This window comes from Schistocerca nitens, chromosome 8 (genome assembly GCF_023898315.1).
Source record: "Schistocerca nitens isolate TAMUIC-IGC-003100 chromosome 8, iqSchNite1.1, whole genome shotgun sequence".
Classification (NCBI taxonomy): Eukaryota; Metazoa; Arthropoda; class Insecta; order Orthoptera; family Acrididae; genus Schistocerca; species Schistocerca nitens.
This window is the reverse complement of record NC_064621.1, coordinates 43,197,967-43,219,171: the sequence shown is the minus strand read 5'-3', so window position 1 is coordinate 43,219,171 and position 21,205 is coordinate 43,197,967. Positions and strand designations below refer to the sequence as shown.

Sequence of the window (21,205 nt, the reverse complement as noted above, 5' to 3'; positions counted from 1 at the left end):
TACAGTGTATATCCACCTTTCGCAGCAATGCAGGCTGCTATTCTCCCATGGAGACGATCGTAGAGATGCTGGATGTAGTCCTGTGGAACGGCTTGCCATGCCATTTCCACCTGGCGCCTCAGTTGGACCAGCGTTCGTGCTGGACGTGCAGACCGCGTGAGACGACGCTTCATCCAGTCCCAAACATGCTCAATGGGGCACAGATCCAGAGATCTTGCTGGCCAGGGTAGTTGACTTACACCTTCTAGAGCACGTTGGGTGGCACGGGATACATGCGGACGTGCATTGTCCTGTTGGAACAGCAAGTTCCCTTGCCGGTCTAGGAATGGTAGAACGATGGGTTCGATGACGGTTTGGATGTACCGTGCACTATTCAGTGTCCCCTCGACGATCACCAGTGGTGTACGGCCAGTGTAGGAGATCGCTCCCCACACCATGATGCCGGGTGTTGGCCCTGTGTGCCTCGGTCGTATGCAGTCCTGATTGTGGCGCTCACCTGCACGGCGCAAAACACGCATACGACCATCATTGGCACCAAGGCAGAAGCGACTCTCATCGCTGAAGACGACACGTCTCCATTCGTCCCTCCATTCACGCCTGTCGCGACACCACTGGAGGCGGGCTGCACGATGTTGGGGCGTGAGCGGAAGACGGCCTAACGGTGTGCGGGACCGTAGCCCAGCTTCATGGAGACGGTTGCGAATGGTCCTCGCCGATACCCCAGGAGCAACAGTGTCCCTAATTTGCTGGGAAGTGGCGGTGCGGTCCCCTACGGCACTGCGTAGGATCCTACGGTCTTGGCGTGCATCCGTGCGTCGCTGCGGTCCGGTCCCAGGTCGACGGGCACGTGCACCTTCCGCCGACCACTGGCGACAACATCGATGTACTGTGGAGACCTCACGCCCCACGTGTTGAGCAATTCGGCGGTACGTCCACCCGGCCTCCCGCATGCCCACTATACGCCCTCGCTCAAAGTCCGTCAACTGCACATACGGTTCACGTCCACGCTGTCGCGGCATGCTACCAGTGTTAAAGACTGCGATGGAGCTCCGTATGCCACGGCAAACTGGCTGACACTGACGGCGGCGGTGCACAAATGCTGCGCAGCTAGCGCCATTCGACGGCCAACACCGCGGTTCCTGGTGTGTCCGCTGTGCCGTGCGTGTGATCATTGCTTGTACAGCCCTCTCGCAGTGTCCGGAGCAAGTATGGTGGGTCTGACACACCGGTGTCAATGTGTTCTTTTTTCCATTTCCAGGAGTGTATAAAGGCATATATGAAATAGCTATTGTATCTATCGATTTCGTCCTTTTAACAAAATCGTTTTGACTTCTGTCTGCAAGAATAGCCACAGTCCAGTCACAAATAAAGTCCAGTATTCTGTACGCTCGTATTATGATGACTAAACGACATTGTGAAACTTGCATTCCGAAATTCGCGTAACATCAACTGAAGTGTACATCCTGTGTTTCGGAAGATCTTATGCAATCCATGTTGATTTTTATAGACGATATTTTCAATCTCCAAAGACGTAACAATACGTGAATATAAGACACTTTCCGCAATTCCATAACAGGTTAACCGCAGGGATATAGGATATGGTTGTCGTCAGTGGACCAGTTCACATTTGTCTCGAATTGACGGAAATTCAATGTCACAAGTATTGTGACACTGAATGTCAGAATTCTTTAGGTAACCTACATTGCAGCGTACGGCTGTTATTCCAGGCCGCGCGGAGTGGCCGCGGGTTTGAGGCGTCATGTCACGGATTGCGCGGCCCCTCCTGTTGGAGGCTCGAGTCCTCCATGGGGCATGGGTTGGTGTATTGTTCTTAGCATAAGTTAGTTTAAGTAGTGTGTAAGTCTAGGCCGGCCGCGGTGGTCTCGCGGTTCTAGGCGCGCAGTCCGGAACCGCGCGACTGCTACGGTCGCAGGTTCGAATCCTGCCTCGGACATGGATGTGTGTGATGTCCTTAGGTTAGTTAGGTTTAAGTAGTTCTAAGTTCTAGGGGACTGATGACCACAGCTGTTAAGTCCCATAGTGCTCAGAGCCATTTGAACCATTTTGTAAGTCTAGGGACCGATGACCACAGCAGTTTGGTCCCTTAGGTATTCACACACATTTGAACACATTTGTTATTCCAGAAATACGTTTAGTGTCATCACTAAAAAATGCCCAATTATTTTCGTCAAAGGCCCATTTCCGTCACTGGGCCAGCTGAATTCCAAGAATGGATCACTAGATGCATGGAAATTTATTTTAATATGAATGAATAAAGTTGATTCTACACATATAAAGAGTTAAATTACACCAATATTGAAGTTCAGCACAATTGTGTACTGACATATGACGAATCTAAATATAAATTGGACTACTTTATAAAGTAAGTGCCACAGCATATAATAGCGGACAAACTATGGGGCAGTTCAAGCTCTCTTCTGTAACGCGAGAATACAGTCTGTCTGCGATTAAAACAAAATTATATTTTAGTGTTCTTATTAACTCCAGCGCAATTTTCATGCACCCTCTTCCTACGTGCCATGCAATGAATCATTGACATAGCTTACAGAACCAATCCTTTCTCACTTGTTTCATTTGAATCGCTAGAGGCGGCTGTCTCCTTTGGGTAGTGGGACGTTTAGCGCTATGTCCTCACTGATCATTTTATGGAGAACTTGTCAGTATTGAAGATTGTTGTGTGCTTTTTCTTGACATGGTCTACAGTTACCTGCCAGCTTTGGGAGTAGGAGAAATGTCTGCTGATCGAACAGTCGACGACTGGGTCCAGCAGGATTTTTGCCGATGTCCTTTGCGGTTGTTGATGCTCTTGCTGAGGACTCTAAGCATGATTTTTAACCTGATGCACCTTTAATCGCTGTTTGAGGTTGTGGTGATGGTGGTGTCTCCCTCACCACTGGTAACACTTCATTGGATGGATCGGAGCGAACTGCATTACGGGCAGAAAAATGATGATCCTTAAAGACATCTCTCTCCACCGGAAAGATTCCAGTTCGAGCAAATCCGTTGATTACGGTCTCTCTTCCAAAAAGTGTTGAAATCTGGGACTGGCTCACTACACGTGCCTACTATTAACTATATTTTGCAGTGACTGGCGGTCGACGGCTCGTAGAAACCATTCCGAGCTATTCACCACCAGTCATAACGATGATGCCAGTAGCAAATCTTTCTTCTACCCTATCATAGTTTTGCATTCTTCTTGAAACAACAACATTTTATTTATATTTGAAGCTACTTTTTTTATTTTAAAAGCGCCTTTATTCCGAGTCAAATGTTGCTGATGAAAACAAAAAAAGCTACCAAAAAGCTGACAAACGAAAACTGTACATAGTACGACCAGACTTAAAATATCAGGTAACAGGTCTTTTAATTTGCAATAAATAAATAAATAATATATCTGTTGACATGTGTTGAGTTTCCTTTACGTTGGTGCGTATACCAGGGTGTTCAAGGCGGTTCTTTCATGTTTGGACCTATCACTGAAGGTCGTTCTTGTGTTCAGTAGTCAGCAGAGCATCATCAGAATACAGAAGGCTCCAAGATGTTGTTTTCTGAAGATCGCAGCTGACCGTCTCCGTAAGTATAATGAACACCAAGGTAGAAAGGCCAGATCCGTGATGGACAGCTACAGAAACAGGGACAGTAATCTGATACTCTAGCATCAGAAAGCTCTCGAATTTTACGATTGACGTAGACCAGCTAGACCCATTCACTTAAAATTCAGGTACTTAATGCTTTGGAAGTGTAAACCACGTGAGATACCGCCGTGACCAGTGAAAATGCTATTAAAGATGCACGGGCATACCTAAATTAAAAATTAATCTTCTGGCAACGTAGAACCAACGTTGCCACTAGTGAATTTAAGGCGCTACATAAGTTAAGAACAATCCAACATTTTGACACTGCTGCCCATGAGGATTTACCACAATGATTATGCCTACCACTAATTTCAGTTGCACTCCATATACGAGGGCTATTCCGAAAGTAAGGTCCGATAGGTCGCGAAATGGAAACCACGGTAAAAATCAAAAATGTTTTATTTGCAACAGTTAGATACACCTTGCAGCTACTTATCTCCATAGTCGCCGACCCGACTTAGACGTGTATCGTAGCGTTGTACCAACTTTCCCATACCCTCGCTAAAGAAGGCAGCCGCCAGTGCTCTCCGCCAATTCTCTACGCTGGCCTACGGCTCGTTGTCTTGTGCCGAAATGTTGTCTTCATAACCAGCGGTTCATGTGACCTGAGCTGAAACTCAGAGGGAGACAATTACGGGCTGTATTGTGGGTAATCTCACATTTCCATTTGAAAACGATGCAGGAGCATCTTCATTGCCCCTGCAGAATGCGGCTGAGAATTGTCTTGAAGACGAAACAGCACGACAGGTATGTAATGTTAGCTGCATAGCTTCAGGGGAAATTTCTCACCAGGCCCCCGTACTTGGCGGCAGACACTATTTTCTAGACATCTTTACGCACTCACTGCGAGCTCAGAAATGAGAAGAGCGACGTGATGCTAACTGGGGTTATACTAGAGACACTACCCAACACATCTGTGCAAAGCTTTATCGGATTTTCATAGTCGTTTCCATTTCGTGACCGATCGGACCTTACTTTCGGAATAGCCCTCGTACAAAGACCTTGCGGAGGATGCAGACGGAAGAGGTGGAACTACTCCATGCCTGCACCTGCATCACAAAAAATTAAACTGTCATCTATGCAAAATGGTTAGTTTGCTATCGTGGATTATCAGGATGTGGGTCTGCGATATTGGCCCTAATTTTGTGTGTGATCGCCCACTAATTTCGTCCCATCTGGGAGGAAAAGTTTTTTTGAGGGTAATTGTAAGATTAGCAGTGATACGTAGAAATCGTAGGGAAAATACTTTGCGGCAGTCTAGATCGTTGGTAGGGCTACGACCGGATTCACGCAGGAGTACTAAGAGTTTTAGTAATAAGGAAATTACCGTGGATTTTCTCCACCGAGAATATCTCCTTTGTCTGTTACAGTCGTATCGGTTCTATGACATCGCAAAGTCGTTACCAGTGAGGGCAATTTCATTATGTAATCGGCCGCTCAGTGTTGTTCATCGTGTGGTTTTGTACTTATTTAGCGTTTTTGGCCTCCACAAGTTAGCCTGATTTTAGGCTGCGGAAGTGGATCTGGCGGGGCTAACCAATTTTGCTGAAACAGCGGGCTCGCCCGCTTCACGTGGTCTGCGTTTTTTAGATTTGAACTTTCCCCGCGAAAGAGTGTTTTTACTATTTTATGTTTCCACCTGTTGTTGTGGGTGTACTAATGAGGCTCATAGGATTCATGTGGAACCACTCATGTACGGTATCTGCTTGTGATTTTGGATGGATTTCAGTTACATTCCCACCAAATAACTTTCTAAGTCATATTGGTTCCAGAAGAGAGGGCTTGACAAGGTCCATATGTTAACCACAGAGCGAAATTGGAGTGAAATGAATTAAAGGCGCCTGGCAAACCGATTGAGACTCAGATAATATTGCTTAGCGGCCTACAAATCTTTCCAAATATTCGAGAAAGACTGACGCTAGATCGCATTTCACCCAGTGGAGACACGACTAACCTATTACGGGGGCCCGGCTCTTGTCTATACAGAAACCAACACCGACATATAGGAGTGTGTGAGTGCAGAGTGGTTGGAAAATGATGCATTCCAGTGTCCATTCCAGCAGCCTGAGGGATAACAGATGATACGAGAATTGTTTAAGACCCAACGTTGTAGGAGACTGTGAACAGCATGGGACAGTGAACACTTCTGCAGACGTGACAGAAATCTGCGAGACTGGCTCAGAGCAAGCGACAACCATAGATTAAGTGCCAATGAAAGTGAAACTTGTGTGACTGGGTTGACGAAGGAATTAGCGCTCCACTTCCTGTAGCAGCATCTAAGTATCGCAATTGATTGTCACATTCACCTATGTCATCCACATCTCAAAACACCACGGAAGGAAGAAGATACGTAAAGTCGATCAATGAAAATTTTTGGATGTGCACATCCATCACCTCTTGAATTGGAAGTTACATAATATACCTATATTCTCAAACGCTTTAGTTCAAAATTTACTCTACATATCAAGCTCAATTTTGATGATGAAGCAGTTGGGAAAGTAGCTTCCTTCGCATGCTTCCATTCGTTGGTGCCACATGGAATAACTGTCTGTGGCGATTCCGCACACAGAGACAAAGTTTTCATTGCACAGAAACGTGCCGTAAGGACAAATTGTGATATCTACCCTTGTACATCGTGTAGATAATTCGTTAAAATTTCAGCATACTGACATCAGCCGCACAATTAATTTACTCTGTTAAGAAACTTGTTGCGCAAAATTAGATACAATTTGAAGATAATAACAGCATTTACAAACATAGATAACACCGAGAACGACAATGGCCTCCACTATCCACAACTTAACCTCGCTCTTGCACACGAATGTGCAAAGTTTGCTGACATAAGAATACCTGACTACCATCTTGGCGTTATGGTTGTTGACAAATAATGAAAGTTTTAAAAACAAGTTGAAGTCATTTCTGATTTTCAAATCTTTCTACTCCGTTGATGAAATTGTGAAAAGTGTCTGTATGCGTTTGGGTTATAATTATCAAATCATGTCTTAAATTAAGACAAGAAAACCGGTTATGTAAATAGCCAGCATGTAGTAGAGGAAGGTGTCTTATTTGTAAATCTTGTGCCACGATCCAAGTCATAGGTGGTTGACGTGAATATGATCCTCAGAACACTCGAAAAATTAGACAGATCATACTTCGCTAGTCCATGGCGTCCTTTCTAAGGTTGAGTTTGGTAGCACACTGCATACATGCATTTGCCGAAGATGTCCCTTCTGTAATAATTAGATTGCAAGTAATACTTTCCCCTTTATACTCAGAATGAACTTAATCACTTCAATAACTTTCAGTGTGTTTGTCTTTTCTATACCTTTTCCTCTTTGAAGCAATTTTTGCACGTACTGTACTCAATATTTATTGGACACTTTCTGTTTAATTTAGGCCATTACCTTAAAAGATAGAAGTCACTCGTATTTCGTTTGTTGTAGCTAAGTATGTTTCTCTTCAAAAAGAAAAAAAAGGGTTTGTAGCTATTCTTATTGTACATACCGTTGCAGGGGTATAGTGAGGTCAGAAACAGAGATGTTGTTCATGTGCCTGATAGCCCTTTTCTCTACTTTTATCAACACCTCTACATGCATTTTGATTACATTACTCTATATTATGATACGTTTGAAGATTATTACCTTTAAAAAATCCACTTTTATAGTTCCAGATATTTTTTCATAGGGAACATGCAGTGCATTCATGGAGGAATTTTTGTCAATATTGTTTGTGTTGTGACCAGGCGAAACTACTTTCGTCTTGCCACAACTGTGGGTTCTTTGATTGCTCTGGGACGAGGCTCATCAAACTACAACACATGAAATATTAGTTCTCTTTATTACATAAATGGATAAAAGATTTACTTCACTTCGGCACACTTTTTTGCCGCAGGATTGCTTGATAATTTACAACTGTCATTAATTACCTGTATGAAAATATGACTTGATGCCCAGATTAACAAATCGTTCTCTTGCAGTACAAAACGCAACCTTTACGAAGAATATTTCATCAGAAACTTTAACTGTCACCGTCCTACACTATGGTGCTGACTGCTGTAGATGGGGTTACAAACTGTACAGAGCCCTAGTATGCGCGACACTATATTGACTTCAGTGTGAGGACGCTGCTGTACAGAGAGGGGAGGCGTCGTCCTATGGAGTGCTTCCCACTGCTTCTTGCCGACTGCGCGGAGCCCTCGCTAATGTCGGTGTGGCACCATGACCTCTGGACGATACCACAGTACGTCCATGTCGTGTGACTATCACTCATTACAATCAAGAATTTGTGGTTCTCTACGCGTTTTGGAATTTAGCTCCCAAACTAGAGACATAGCTTATTTGGTTGATTGGTGTGTTTCCCTGTAGGTTGCGTTTTGTACTGCAAGAGAACAATTTGTTAATCTGGGCATCAAGTCATATTTTCATAGTTAATGACAGTTGTAAATTATCGAGCAATCCTGCGGCAAAAAAGTGTGCCGAAGTAAAGTAATCTTTTATCCATTTATGTAATAAAGTGAACTAATATTTCATGTGTTGTAGTTTGATGAGCCTCGTCCCAGAGCAATCAAGGAACCCACAGCTGTGGCAAGACGAAAGTAGTTTCGCCTGACCACAACACAAATAAAATTGATAAAAATTCCTCCATGAATGCACTGCATGTTCCCTATGAAAAAATATCTGGAACTATAAAAGTGGACTTTTTAAAGGTAGTAATCTTCAAACGCATCATAATATAGAGTAATGTAATCGAAATGCATGTACAGGTGTTAATAAAAGTAGAGAAAAGGGCTATCAGGTACATGAACAACATTTCTGTTTCTGACCTCACTATACCCCTGCAACGGTATGTACAATAAGAATAGCTACAAACACTATTTTTCTTTTTGAGGAGAAACATACTTAGCTACAACAAACGAAATACGAGTGGCTTCTACCTTTTAAGGTAATGGACTAAATTAAACAGAAAGTGTCCAATAAATATTGAGTACAGTACGTGCAGAAATTGCTTCAAAGAGGAAAAGGTATAGAAAAGACAAGCACACTGAAAGTTATTGAAGTGATGAAGTTCATTCTGTGTATAAAGGGGAAAGTATCACTTGCAATCTAATTATTACAGAAGGAACATCTTCGGCAAATGCATGAATGCAGTGTACTCCCAAACCCAACCTTATAAAGAACGCCATGGACTCGCGAAGTATGATCTGTCTAATTTTTCGAGTGTTCTGAGGATCATATTCACGTCACGATCGATGATTTCGATCGTGCCACAAGATTTACAAATAAGACACCTTCCTATACTACATGCTGGCTATTTGCATAACAGGTTTTCTTGTCTTATTTAAGACATGATTTGATAATTATAACCCAAACGGATACAGATACTTTTCACCATTTTACTGAGTATTTATTTCGCATTAGAGTAATCGTCTGCATACATTACTTCATTATTCAACTGTGACTGAAAGCGTATTATTCTTACAAAGCACAAACCGAAGAAGTTCTTTTACTGTGCCTGGACAGGCATTATACTTCACCTATTGAAAATACAGGATAATCACACATTTACATTAATAATACTCATTTTTGCATTATTTCCAAAACCTGGTTTTAGTTTTCTACGAATAATCTTTTGTCAACTACAATATCACTCGTACTACAACAACCATATTTTGTGCCTGATTGATGTGACAGTCAGTTGGCTTTCCTGTTGCAGTTGCTGCTCTGGTAGATATTCACTTCCTAAGCTCACACTCAAACCGAATGTTAAGATAAAATCTATTATTTTTTCAGTTTATAATAGTTTTCACTGCCGTAAATGAGAATGGCGTAATGGTTCAAGGCCTACTATTTCATCAGTTTCCTTAGCTGCAGTTTTGTGTATAAATACTACCTTAATTTATAAAGGCATTTAGAAAAATTCCTATTTCAGCGATTTACTTTATCAGAAAACTGATTGACATTACCAGAGAATGTGAACTACTTTTTATCGCCCTAGTTGATTAACTGCCTCCACTTGTTGGCAACAGGAATACGCATTTATCTTATTCAAGATAGAATTAATAATTTTTATCTAAGGAGAATTCCACTTAGAAGTTTTTTCGTACCTCAATGGAATGTTAATTAAAAGATAATAAACGTCAGCCAGATACCTATTCCAAATTCTTCTGTTTTGTATTAAGAGAATCACGTTGATCACAGTTTATGCTGACTGCATTTATGCAGGAACATGGAGACCTAACAATATTGTATCAAGCAAGTTTCCCTGATTTCCGTTACCACAGTACTATATGCTTTCTCACGCACTTGCCAACGTCAGCATTGTATTGGAATTTGTTTATTTGACAGTTTCTTTCTTCTTAACGTCCCTTTATGATATTAGTAGTGATCAGCTGCCTACTCTTCCCTGTAATTACAAGTCCGTGTACAATAGAGTACCTATATAGTAATCTAATGCGGAATAAAATCACCCCATAGTTCCAGTAAGTTTTCAGATTAGTTACTTTGCGCCCAGTCTTCCAATTTCAGAAAATTTGTGACTAGCTTAAATTATGTGGCTTTATACGTCTTAAACTCTATAAAAATCTTTGCTGAGTTCACTTTTTTTGTCCACTATCATCTATCAGACATTTTTGTGTTATCACTTTTACATTTTCTGTGCTTTTAGATATACTTTTAATTACATGGTTTATTAATGTGGTCTGTTTTACATGTTCCTAGTGTATATACTGCTAAAATAATGTTATAAGTGGGCTGTAGGTGTCTGTCAGGTCATAGAAACGTTATACACTGATGAATCAAAACGTTTATATTACCGGATTAATAGCGTACTGGTTCACGTTTTTCTTTCCTTTTTTTTAAGTCACCAGTCCTAATGGAATGTTGTCTACTCCCGGGGCCTTTTTTCGACTTAGGTCTTTCAGTGCTCTGTCAAGCTCTTCACGCAGTATCTTATCTCCCATTTCATCTTCATCTACATCCTCTTCCATTTCCATAATATTGTCCTCAAGTACATCGCCCTTGTATAAACCCTCTATATACTCCTTCCACCTTTCTGCCTTCCCTTCTTTGCTTAGAACAGGGTTGCCATCTGAGTTCTTGATATTCATACAAGTGGTTCTCTTCTCTCCAAAGGTCTCTTTAATTTTCCTGTAGGCAGTATCTATCTTACCCCTAGTGAGACAAGCCTCTACATCCTTACATTTGTCCTCTAGCCATCCCTGCTTAGCCATTTTGCACTTCCTGTCGATCTCATTTTTGAGACGTTTGTATTCCTTTTTGCCTGCTTCATTTACTGCATTTTTATATTTTCTCCTTTCATCAATTAAATTCAATATTTCTTCTGTTACCCAAGGATTTCTATTAGCCCTCGTCTTTTTACCTACTTGATCCTCTGCTGCCTTCACTACTTCATCCCTCAGAGCTACCCATTCTTCTTCTACTGTATTTCTTTCCCCCATTTCTGTCAATTGTTCCCTTATGCTCTCCCTGAAACTCTCTACAACCTCTGGTTTAATCAGTTTGTCCGGGTCCCATCTCCTTAAATTCCCACCTTTTTGCAGTTTCTTCAGTTTTAATCTACAGTTCATAACCAATAGATTGTGGCCAGAGTCCACAGCTGCCCCTGGAAATGTCTTACAATTTAAAACCTGGTTCCTAAATCTCTGTCTTACCATTATATAATCTATCTGATACCTTCTAGTATTTCCAGGATTCTTCCATGTGTACAACCTTCTTTTATGATTCTTGAACCCCAAGTGTTAGCTATGATTAAGTTATGATCTGTGCAAAATTCTACCAGACGGCTTCCTCTTTCATTTCTTCCCCCCAATCCATATTCACCTACTATGTTTCCTTCTCTCCCTTTTCCTACTGACGAATTCCAGTCACCCATGACTATTAAATTTTCGTCTCCCTTCACTACCTGAATAATTTCTTTTATCTCGTCATACATTTCATCGATTTCTTCATCATCTGCAGAGCTAGTTGGCATATAAACTTGTACTACTGTAGTAGGTATGGGCTTTGTGTCTATCTTGGCCACAATAATGCGTCCACTATGTAGATCACGCAACTAATGAGGAGGTATTGAATAGGATTGGGGAGAAGAGGAGCTTGTGGCACAACTTGACTAGAAGATGGGATCGGTTGGTAGGACATGTTTTGAGGCATCAAGGGTTCACAAATTTAGCATTGGAGGGCAGCGTGGAGGGTAAAAATCGTAGAGGGAGACCAAGAGATGAATACACTAAGCTGATTCAGAAGGATGTAGGTTGCAGTAGGTACTGGGAGATGAAGAAGCTTGCACAGGATAGAGTAGCATGGAGAGCTGCATCAAACCAGTCTCAGGACTGAAGACCACAACAACAACAACAGTCTTCCGACTGGTCTGATCTTGAAGACCCCAATACCTTTCCTGTGCCAACCTCGTTTTTGTATTCCCATATGAACACGAATCTCTGACCACGGAGAACAGTTAGTTATCTAAAACACGCAGCGATAAACGCAACAGTTTACTCAGCACTGAGAGAACACTTACCTTTTATAGTTCTCCAGTCTGCTATGACTGTAGATGAGAAGTGAGGGTGTAGATAACTCTAAGGTTGCCGCCACCAGACAAAGAAGCACCCACAAACAAGTGACGCGTGGTACTGAAAATTTGTAGTACTTGAACTCTGAATGTTTCATGCACCACTATTACTCTTCACTTGTCAGCTGGACAATTCCGCATTCAGTATACGGAAACGGACATAAGCTCTTTCAAAGTAACATGGGCCTCGAACCCCGACGGTTTACCTTTATCATCATCGAAACTGGAACTGCACTTCTACATCTACACACGTACTCCGCAAGCCAGCGTGCGGTACATGACGACGGGTCCACGTACTGCTGCTAGTTATTTTGTTTGCTCTTCCGCTCGCAAACAGAGCGAGGCAAAAATTAGTGTTTATATGCCTTCTTACAAGCCTTAGTTCCTCGCAATTTGTATTCGTGATACTTACGCGAAATGTACGTTGACGGCAGTAGATTCGTTCTGCAGCCCTTCTCAAATGCATTTTCTCTAAATTTCCACAATATTGCTTCGCTAAAAGAACATATTCTCTTTACGGAAGCATGTTCCAATACTTGCATGCTAATCTAACTTACGAGTAATAAGTCTAGAAACTCGCCTCTAAATTGCTTCGATGTCATTAACCCTCCCTGGTGGGAAGCCCAAACATTCAAATAGTACTGAAGAATGGGCGCAGTAGCGTTCTACGTGCCGTATCCTTAACGGATGAGCTTCATGTTCCTAAAATTCCTCTAATAAGATGAAGTCGAGCACTCGCCTTCACTATCAACCTGACGTGCGCAATGCATTTCATACGGCTTTGCAGCGTGACGCCTGCATATTTTTGAGGACAAGAATGAACACTCCAATGGCATGTAATCTGTGTTTACTATATACCTTCCGTGCATCGCTAAATATAATGACTGAAAAAATTCGCAACAGCAAGAAGGAGTTGTGCGGTATAAACTAAAGTTGGTAGGCGTGTTTCTACATGTCACACATGATGCCTATACAAATTTGGCACCAGTCGCATAAGAGTGACGCTAGTAGCGCAAATCAGGTTTGGTTTAAACTCACGCTGTAACGGTCGTGAGCGTTAGTTGCCTTTGAGGCTGGACGTCGTGAGTTGATGTTAACGAAGAATGCCTTTAAGGCGACAAAGACGCCATTATCAACATCTAACTGATTTTGAACGAAGTCGTGTAATAGGGCTATGAGAAGCTGGATGTTCCTTCTGCGATACTGCAGAAAGACGTGCTGGGATTGTAGCCACTGTACAGGGTTATTACAAATGATTGAAGCGATTTCACAGCTCTACAATAACTTTATTATTTGAGATATTTTCACAATTCTTTGCACACACATACAAAAACTCAAAAAGTTTTTTTAGGCATTCACAAATGTTCGATATGTGCCCCTTTAGTGATTCGGCAGACATCAAGCCGATAATCAAGTTCCTCCCACACTCGGCGCAGCATGTCCCCATCAATGAGTTCGAAAGCATCGTTGATGCGAGCTTGCAGTTCTGGCACGTTTCTTGGTAGAGGAGGTTTAAACACTGAATCTTTCACATAACCCCACAGAAAGAAATCGCATGGGGTTAAGTCGGGAGAGCGTGGAGGCCATGACATGAATTGTTGATCATGATTTCCACCACGACCGATCCATCGGTTTTCCAATCTCCTGTTTAAGAAATGCTTCTGCTTTAGCCTTTTCCGTAAGATTTTCCAAACAGTCGGCTGTGGTACGTTTAGCTCCCTGCTTGCTTTATTCGTCGACTTCCGCGGGCTACGCGTGAAACTTGCCCGCACGCGTTCAACGGTTTCTTCGCTCACTGCAGGCGGACCCGTTGATTTCCCCTTACAGAGGCATCCAGAAGGTTTAAACTGCGCATACCATCGCCGAATGGAGTTAGCAGTTGGTGGATCTTTGTTGAACTTCGTCCTGAAGTGTCGTTGCACTGTTATGACTGACTGATGTGAGTGCATTTCAAGCACGACACACGCTTTCTCGGCTCCTGTCGCCATTTTGTCTCACTGCGCTCTCGAGCGCTCTGGCGGCAGAAACCCGGCTTCAGCCGAACAAAACTTTATGAGTTTTTCTACGTATCTGTAGTGTGTCGTGACCATATGTCAATGAATGGAGCTACAGTGAATTTATGAAATCGCTTCAATCATTTGTAATAGCCCTGTATATGACTACTGGCAGCGGTGGTCACTGGAACGTACGGTCGCAAGAACACCGGGCTCCGGACAGCCATTTAGCACTACAGAGGGGGAAGACCATGGTGTGTGGCGTATGGCTCTAGTGTGTCGTAGAGCAGCAGTCTGAGCAGCAGTTGGCACCACAGTGACACAACGAACTGTTACAAATTGGTTACTTCAGCGACCGCTCCGAGCCAGACGTCCTGTAGCGTACATTCCACTGACCCCAAATCACCGCCATTTGTGCCTTCAGTGGTGTCAAGCGACAGCTGGTTGGAGGACAGGGTTGTTGTGTTTTCTGATGGAAACTGGTTCTGCCTTGGTGCCAGTGATGGCCGTGTGTTGGTTAGCAACAGGGCTTGCAACCAACTTACCTGCGTGCTAGACAGACTGGACCAATACCTTGAGTTGTGGTATGGGATTCAATTTCGTATGGCAGCAGGAGCACTCTCGCGGTTACCCCATGCACACTGACCATAACTGACAACATGAACAACATCGCTGGAGGGGGGGAGGGAGGGAGGGAGGGATGCGTTTTCCAACAGCACAACACTCACCCACATATTGCTGTTGTAGCTCAGCATGCTCTAAAGAATGTCGACATGTTGCCTTGACCGCCTCGATCACCAGATCTGTCTCCAATCAAGCACATATGGGACATCATCGGACAACTCCAGCATTATCCACAAGCAACGTTAACCGTCTCCGTACTGACCGACCAAGTGCAAAAGGAACGGAACTCCACCCCACAAACAACCGCCACCTGTACCACACAATTCACGCACGTTTTCGTGTCTTCACTCAACATTTTCGCCGTTACGCCGGTTTTTAACGTACCATATTTTCATATTTGCAATGGCTTATCTCGGGCTTACATTAACGTATTACCTTGCAATGTGAAACACTTAAATATGTCATCTAGACAAAGGAATTCCTGGAATTTCATTACTCTACGTCAATTACTTTTTGGTGTTTCGATGTTTTAGTTTTCCTTCAGAGTATTCGGAGCTTTCTGCTTCGGGGTTCAGGCAGTTCTCTGTTCCGAGAACAATGTGAATGCGAAAACTTTTTCTGTGGGTAGTAAGTTCATCAACTTTGTTACGAATGCTTCGACCGTTTATAGAATGAAATTTTCACTCTACAGCGGAGTGTGCGGTGACATGAAACTTCCTGGCAGATTAAAACTGTGTGCCCGACCGAGACTCGAACTCGGGACCTTTGCCTTTCGCGGGCAAGTGCTCTACCAACTGAGCTACCCAAGCACGACTCACGCCCCGTCCTCACAGCTTTACTTCTGCCAGTACCTCGTCTGCTACCTTCCAAACTTTACACAAGCTCTCCTGCGAACCTTGCAGAACCAGCACTCCTGAAAGAAAGGATATTGCGGAGACATGGCTTAGCCACAGCCTGGGGGATGTTTCTAGAATGAAATTTTCACTCTACAGCGGAGTGTGCGCTGACATGAAACTTCCTGGCAGAGTAAAACTGTGTGCCGGACCGAGACTCGAACTCGGGACCTTTGCCTTTCGCGGGCAAGTGCTCTACCAACTTTTTTGTTTTGTTTTTTATTTTTTAATTTTTTTTAAATCCAATGAACCGCTGCAGAAGCAGGACGACGGTTAGGGCAGGGGTCGACACCCGAAGCCTGGCCATCCCGCCGCCACGCCCAAGCAACGTGTTCGAGTTGGAGGATCGAAGGATCAGGAAGTGGATGTACCGGTTTTTTCGATGTTGTTTTATTTATTTATTTCTTTAATTTTTATAACGTTTTTTTGTATTATAGATTTATTTTTGTTTCATTACAAAGAAAGATCCTACAACTGCCGTAGCCGAGCGTCCGCGTCGTCTTCTCGTCTGTTGGGAGGGGCTCCCCCCCTGTTCCGTCCGTAGAGGATCAATATGCTCCAGGATTCTTCTTCATTTTCAGCGTCTCATACCCGGAACGCCCCAGTGAGCAGGAGGAACCGCAAATAATGAACCTAAATAATGTGCGAAACGAGTTCGGTACTTGGGGTGGCGGCTGAAAGCTGCATGTGTCGTCATCAATAGGGACCACAAGTCGAGTGTGCCTTTGGGAGCATCGCAGAATATGTAGTAAACAGCCATGCCTTTTAGCCAGTTAACGGCGCTCGTTCTGGTTGATGGAAAGTATACGCCGTCGGGGCGCAATACGTCATCAGGGGAGATAGACCCCGGCAATCGCCGCAACAGTAATGCCAGCATGCGCTGCGTCAGTAGCCAGCACTCGCTGGTCGCGGCACACGTCAGACGATGTGCATCCGAGTCAGCGACCGAGCATGTCGGACACAAGGGGTCGTCCGTCAGATGTATGGAATGTAGCCTCTGACGAGTGGCGAACTTCCCATTCGCAACCACGTACCACAATGAACGCACCGTCGTAGGTAGAAAAGGCGTGTGTACCGCTCGCCACACCGTGTTCCAGGCAACTTCAGGATGTCTGTGGGTGACCGTATTTACAAGTTGCTGCTGTTGAAAGAGGCGATAATAGTCTTTCGTGCTGGGCTTCCGTGTCGTCGGAAGTTCTGACCGTAAGTAGCTGAATAAAGAACTCTCCGATGTGGGTGAGTGCCGATGAAATGTGTCCTACAGAAACCGGGGGATGCAGAGAGTGTGGCGCCACTTCCGCTATCAGGGTGCCCGTCAGAGTGGCGTGGGCAGAGGTCCACTTGCGACGCATAGTGTTGAGATAAAGCGATCGCGCACGGCTATATACATGAATTAAACTGATACCGCCCGCCCGCTGCGGCAGTGTCAGGGTGGCGTATCGGACTTTAAAAACCAGACCGGTGCTTACGAAATGTCCATATGCTGCCTGAAATCTGTCGGCCATCGTAGCCGTCAAGGGAAGGATATGCGCAAAATAGTTCAGTTTTGAGACAAGATAGGTGTTGACATAACGTGTGCTGGGGAGCATATCCAAGCGACGCAGTTTGTTGTCCTGCAGCAGAGCACGTGTATGGTGTAGGAGCCGGCGGTACGTATCCGCCGCCGTGCGGCGGACGTTGCTATAGAATTGCACTCCTAAACACTTGAGTACGGGCACCTTGTCAAAGGGCACCGCCGTTGTGTGGGAAAGCCTCCCTCCGACGTCCATGTATTTTGTCTTCTTCACGTTGATGACGCTCCCAGCGACCGCCCCGTACTGGCGTAGCCACTGTAGCGCCATATGCATTTCATCCTCTGTTCTGGCCAGGAACACCACGTCATCGACGAATGCACCACAACAAAAGGTCACGTACCGCAAGGAGATACCAGTTAATCGCTGCCGTAGACCATGTAAAGGTGGTTCAAGCGCTGCAGCAAATAATATACCCGACAGGGGGCACCCTTGTCGCACTGACCGTCCAACAACAATGTGACCAGACTGATAACCGTTGACCATCATGCGGGAGCGCGCTCCGTGGACCAGTCGAAGGACCACCTGTGCAGACTCCGGAGAGAGGCCCATGTGTTGCAAAACTGCGCGTAAGAAGCCGTGGTCGACGCGGTCGAATGCGTGGTCAAAATCTACGGCGACAAGGGCGCCTCGTATTTTGCAGGACACCGTCAAAGCAATTACGTCGCGGTATGCTCCTAACGCCGTATGAATGTTGCTGACACCACCTAAACGTGTCTGATCGGTGTGGATGGCTTTCCCGATAGCGGTGTGGAGACGCGCGCGGAGGATACGGGCGAAGATCTTTTAGTCGTTGTTGAGCAGCGTGAGTGGGCGAAAATCCTGCCACCTACAACCACCATTCGGTTTCGGTACTGGGATCAAGATGCCTTCTGTGAATTCTGTGGGGACAGTGAAATCAGGGCGGATCAGGTCTAGAAACATTTGGAGCCACTTGTCACCCATAAGGTGGTAAAAAGTGCGGTAGAATTCCAGGGGTAAACCGTCCGGTCCAGGCGACTTGTTCGGTGCTCCACGTGCCAAGGCCGATGTCAGCTCGTCGGGTGTAATGGGCAACAGCAGACTATCATCGGGTGCCACGTCCCGAGGGGCGGGAAAATCGTGCAACAGCTCGTCATAATCACGTACATTTCGCGGATCTTCCATGTACACGGTCCCATAGTGTCTGGCAAACGTGTGCGCGATGTCCGTTTGTGTCGCTGCGCGGCCGCCCTCCTCCGTGTTTACCGCCGCAATGAGCTGACGTTTGCGGTGGCGCCTCTCGCGCACAATGTGATACACTGACGCTGTTTCGTTGGGGATACAGTCTTGCACTCGCGCACGGATGCGGACACCTACTAGCTGCTCTGTCCTGATGCGGAGTAGACGAGCTCTGATGCGTTGTACGGACATCTGACGTTCGGGAGACGGCGGTTGCGTTGCCAGCTCACGTAACGCTGTATAGTAAAATTCCGATGTTGCCCTTTGCCAGTTCGATCTGTCATGCCCGTAGGCCATCAAGGTCTTTCGGAGTGCAGGTTTGACACATCCCAGCCACCACAGCAATGTGGAAGCATACATGGGCAGGCGCCTGATACATCGACGCCACGTGTCAGTGACTGCTCGCCGACACGGTACCTCGCGAAGGAGGGAGACGTTCAGCGTCCACGGGCCCCTGCTGCGTCTTGTGAGTTGTCGGGGCAAGGTGACAGTGCAGATGTACGCGAGATGGTCCGTGAAGGCCGTCGGCCAGAGTTCTGCATCACAGGTTGCTGTACGGAGGGCACGCGAGACGTATATCCGGTCCAGACGACTGGCAGAATGGCTGGTAAAGTGCGTATATCCACTCTGGGTCCCATGATGTAAGAGCCATGTGTCGTGGAGTGCGAGGTCACGTATCAATGCTTGTAGAGCCGGGCATGGGACGTAATGCGGTATCTGGTCCTCGGGCCGCAGAACACTGTTAAAATCGCCGCCCACTATGTAATGGTCCATATTTCCTTGCAAAAGTGGGGCTACCTCCTCCGAATAGAAGACATGCCTGTCACCACGGTGCGAATTACCGGAGAGAGCGTAGACGTTAATGAGGCGGACTGCGCCAAGTGTTCAGTCCGGAACCACGCGACTGATACGGTCGCAGGTTCGAATCCTGCCTCGGGCATGGATGTGTGTGATGTCCTTAGGTTAGTTAGGTTTAAGTAGTTCTAAGTTCTAGGCGACTGATGACCTCAGATGTTAAGTCCCATAGTACTCAGAGCCATTTGAACCAATTTTGCGCCAAGTGTGAGTGCGATGCCTCGCCCGTTCGGCAAGTACGTCGCGTCCGTCGCGTCCATGCCATCTCGGAGAAGGATGACCGTTCCTCCTGCGCCATCACCTACGGGTAGGCTGTACATGGTGTAGCCATATAGGTCTAAACGCAGCTCGGGACGGACCTCCGGGAGAAGGGCAATGTCCAAGTCTGCCGCTCTGATCATGTCGTGTAACATGCGGGTCTTGACAGTGGAGTGGACACCATTTACATTGACTGTTCCCACACGGTATGACTGAGACATATCAAGCCCACAGGGATCTCACACACCACACACCACACAGCCATCCATCTGCATGCTGTGAATAACTGTGCCGTATGAGTCCCTGACTGGCAGAGCCCTGTGGGCTCAATGTCAGCCATGGGCTCTGGTGGAGATATCGATGTTTTCTGTGCATCATCTGCCTCCATATCGTCTGCCCAATCACCAAGAGACGATTGTGATGTCATTGGGGGCTGGTCGCTTTCACAGGAGCCCACATTTTGGGAGTCGACGCAATGCGCCTCGTTTTCTGGGCCACCAGATTTAGGAGAGTGTTCCCTGTCTTCAGGCACCTTCTGGTGAATGATGCCACTGGAGTCCGTTGCAATTGTGGGCGAGTCAATGATGCCACTGGAGTCCGTTGCAATTGTGGGCGAGTCAACGAAGTCGATGTCTTCCGCCGGCTTCACATCCCTGTCCTGTTCTTCAGCTGACAATCGCCTCTTCTTGTGTCGCTTGGGTGATTTTTGCTTTCGGGTCCGAGATTCGACATCCACTGGAGGGCGGGGCTCGACACAGTCTCGGTCGCTAGGAACCCCTGTGTCTGATCCCGACAGTGACGATGGCTGGGTGCCCACGACGCTGTGGTGGGCAGAGGCTGTAGGAACCTCTGCACCGTTGGGCTGCGGCGTCGTCGACGGCGCTGACTCTCCAACGGAGCTGGCAGCGGCTTGAGGAGGTAGCAGGTTTTGATCATCCATCACATCAGGTCATAGTGGATCGTTGGGGAAGTTCATTGCGGGGCACCTGAACGAGGCGGCGCTGCAGGCACTCAGTTCTAACATGGCCCTCCTGGCCGCAGCCCGAGCAGGTCCTCGGTTGTCCATCATATATAACAATTGCGCGGCAGCCAGCAACGAAAATATACGATGGAACGTGCTTCTTAAGTTCTATGCGCACTTGTCGTGCCCCGTTAAGGACAGGGTACGTTTCGAATGTGTTCCATTTCTCCTCTGTGTGGCTCAGAACTGTGCCGTATGGCCGCAGCGCATCAACGACTAGGTTGGCAGGAACTTCGAACGGTAGTTCAAAGATGCGCGCGGTACGCACCCCCAGACCAGCATGGTCAACTCCTACCACGCTCACGTTACCGTTTGCGTGACAGAAGCGAAAGCCGTTTGCAGATCGTTGGAGTAATCTGTCGCAGGCCGCTTCGTCAATCAGTTTGAGGTACACTGTGCTGGTGACAATAGACAGATGAATTCTTGTGGTTCTATGTGCATGATGTCTCGTAGAAACCGTTCAATTTCATGGGCCTTCGGTCTCGTGTACGATGCGTTGAACGTTAGTTTGATTGTAGCTTTTCGATACGAGAACGCCATGTCGGGT

General features: G+C 45.8%; 1 protein-coding gene across 1 annotated transcript in view; it reads right to left on the bottom strand.

The window, feature by feature from the left end:
• The window catches only part of LOC126199144 (streptococcal hemagglutinin-like), a 113,478-nt gene extending 92,901 nt beyond the window's left edge, over window positions 1-20,577 (bottom strand). Inside the window, exon 1 of the mRNA XM_049935899.1 lies at window positions 19,930-20,577. Coding sequence (XP_049791856.1) covers window positions 19,930-20,577 — 648 coding nt within the window. The remainder of the gene's footprint in view (window positions 1-19,929) is intronic.
• Between the last annotated feature and the right edge of the window lie 628 nt (window positions 20,578-21,205).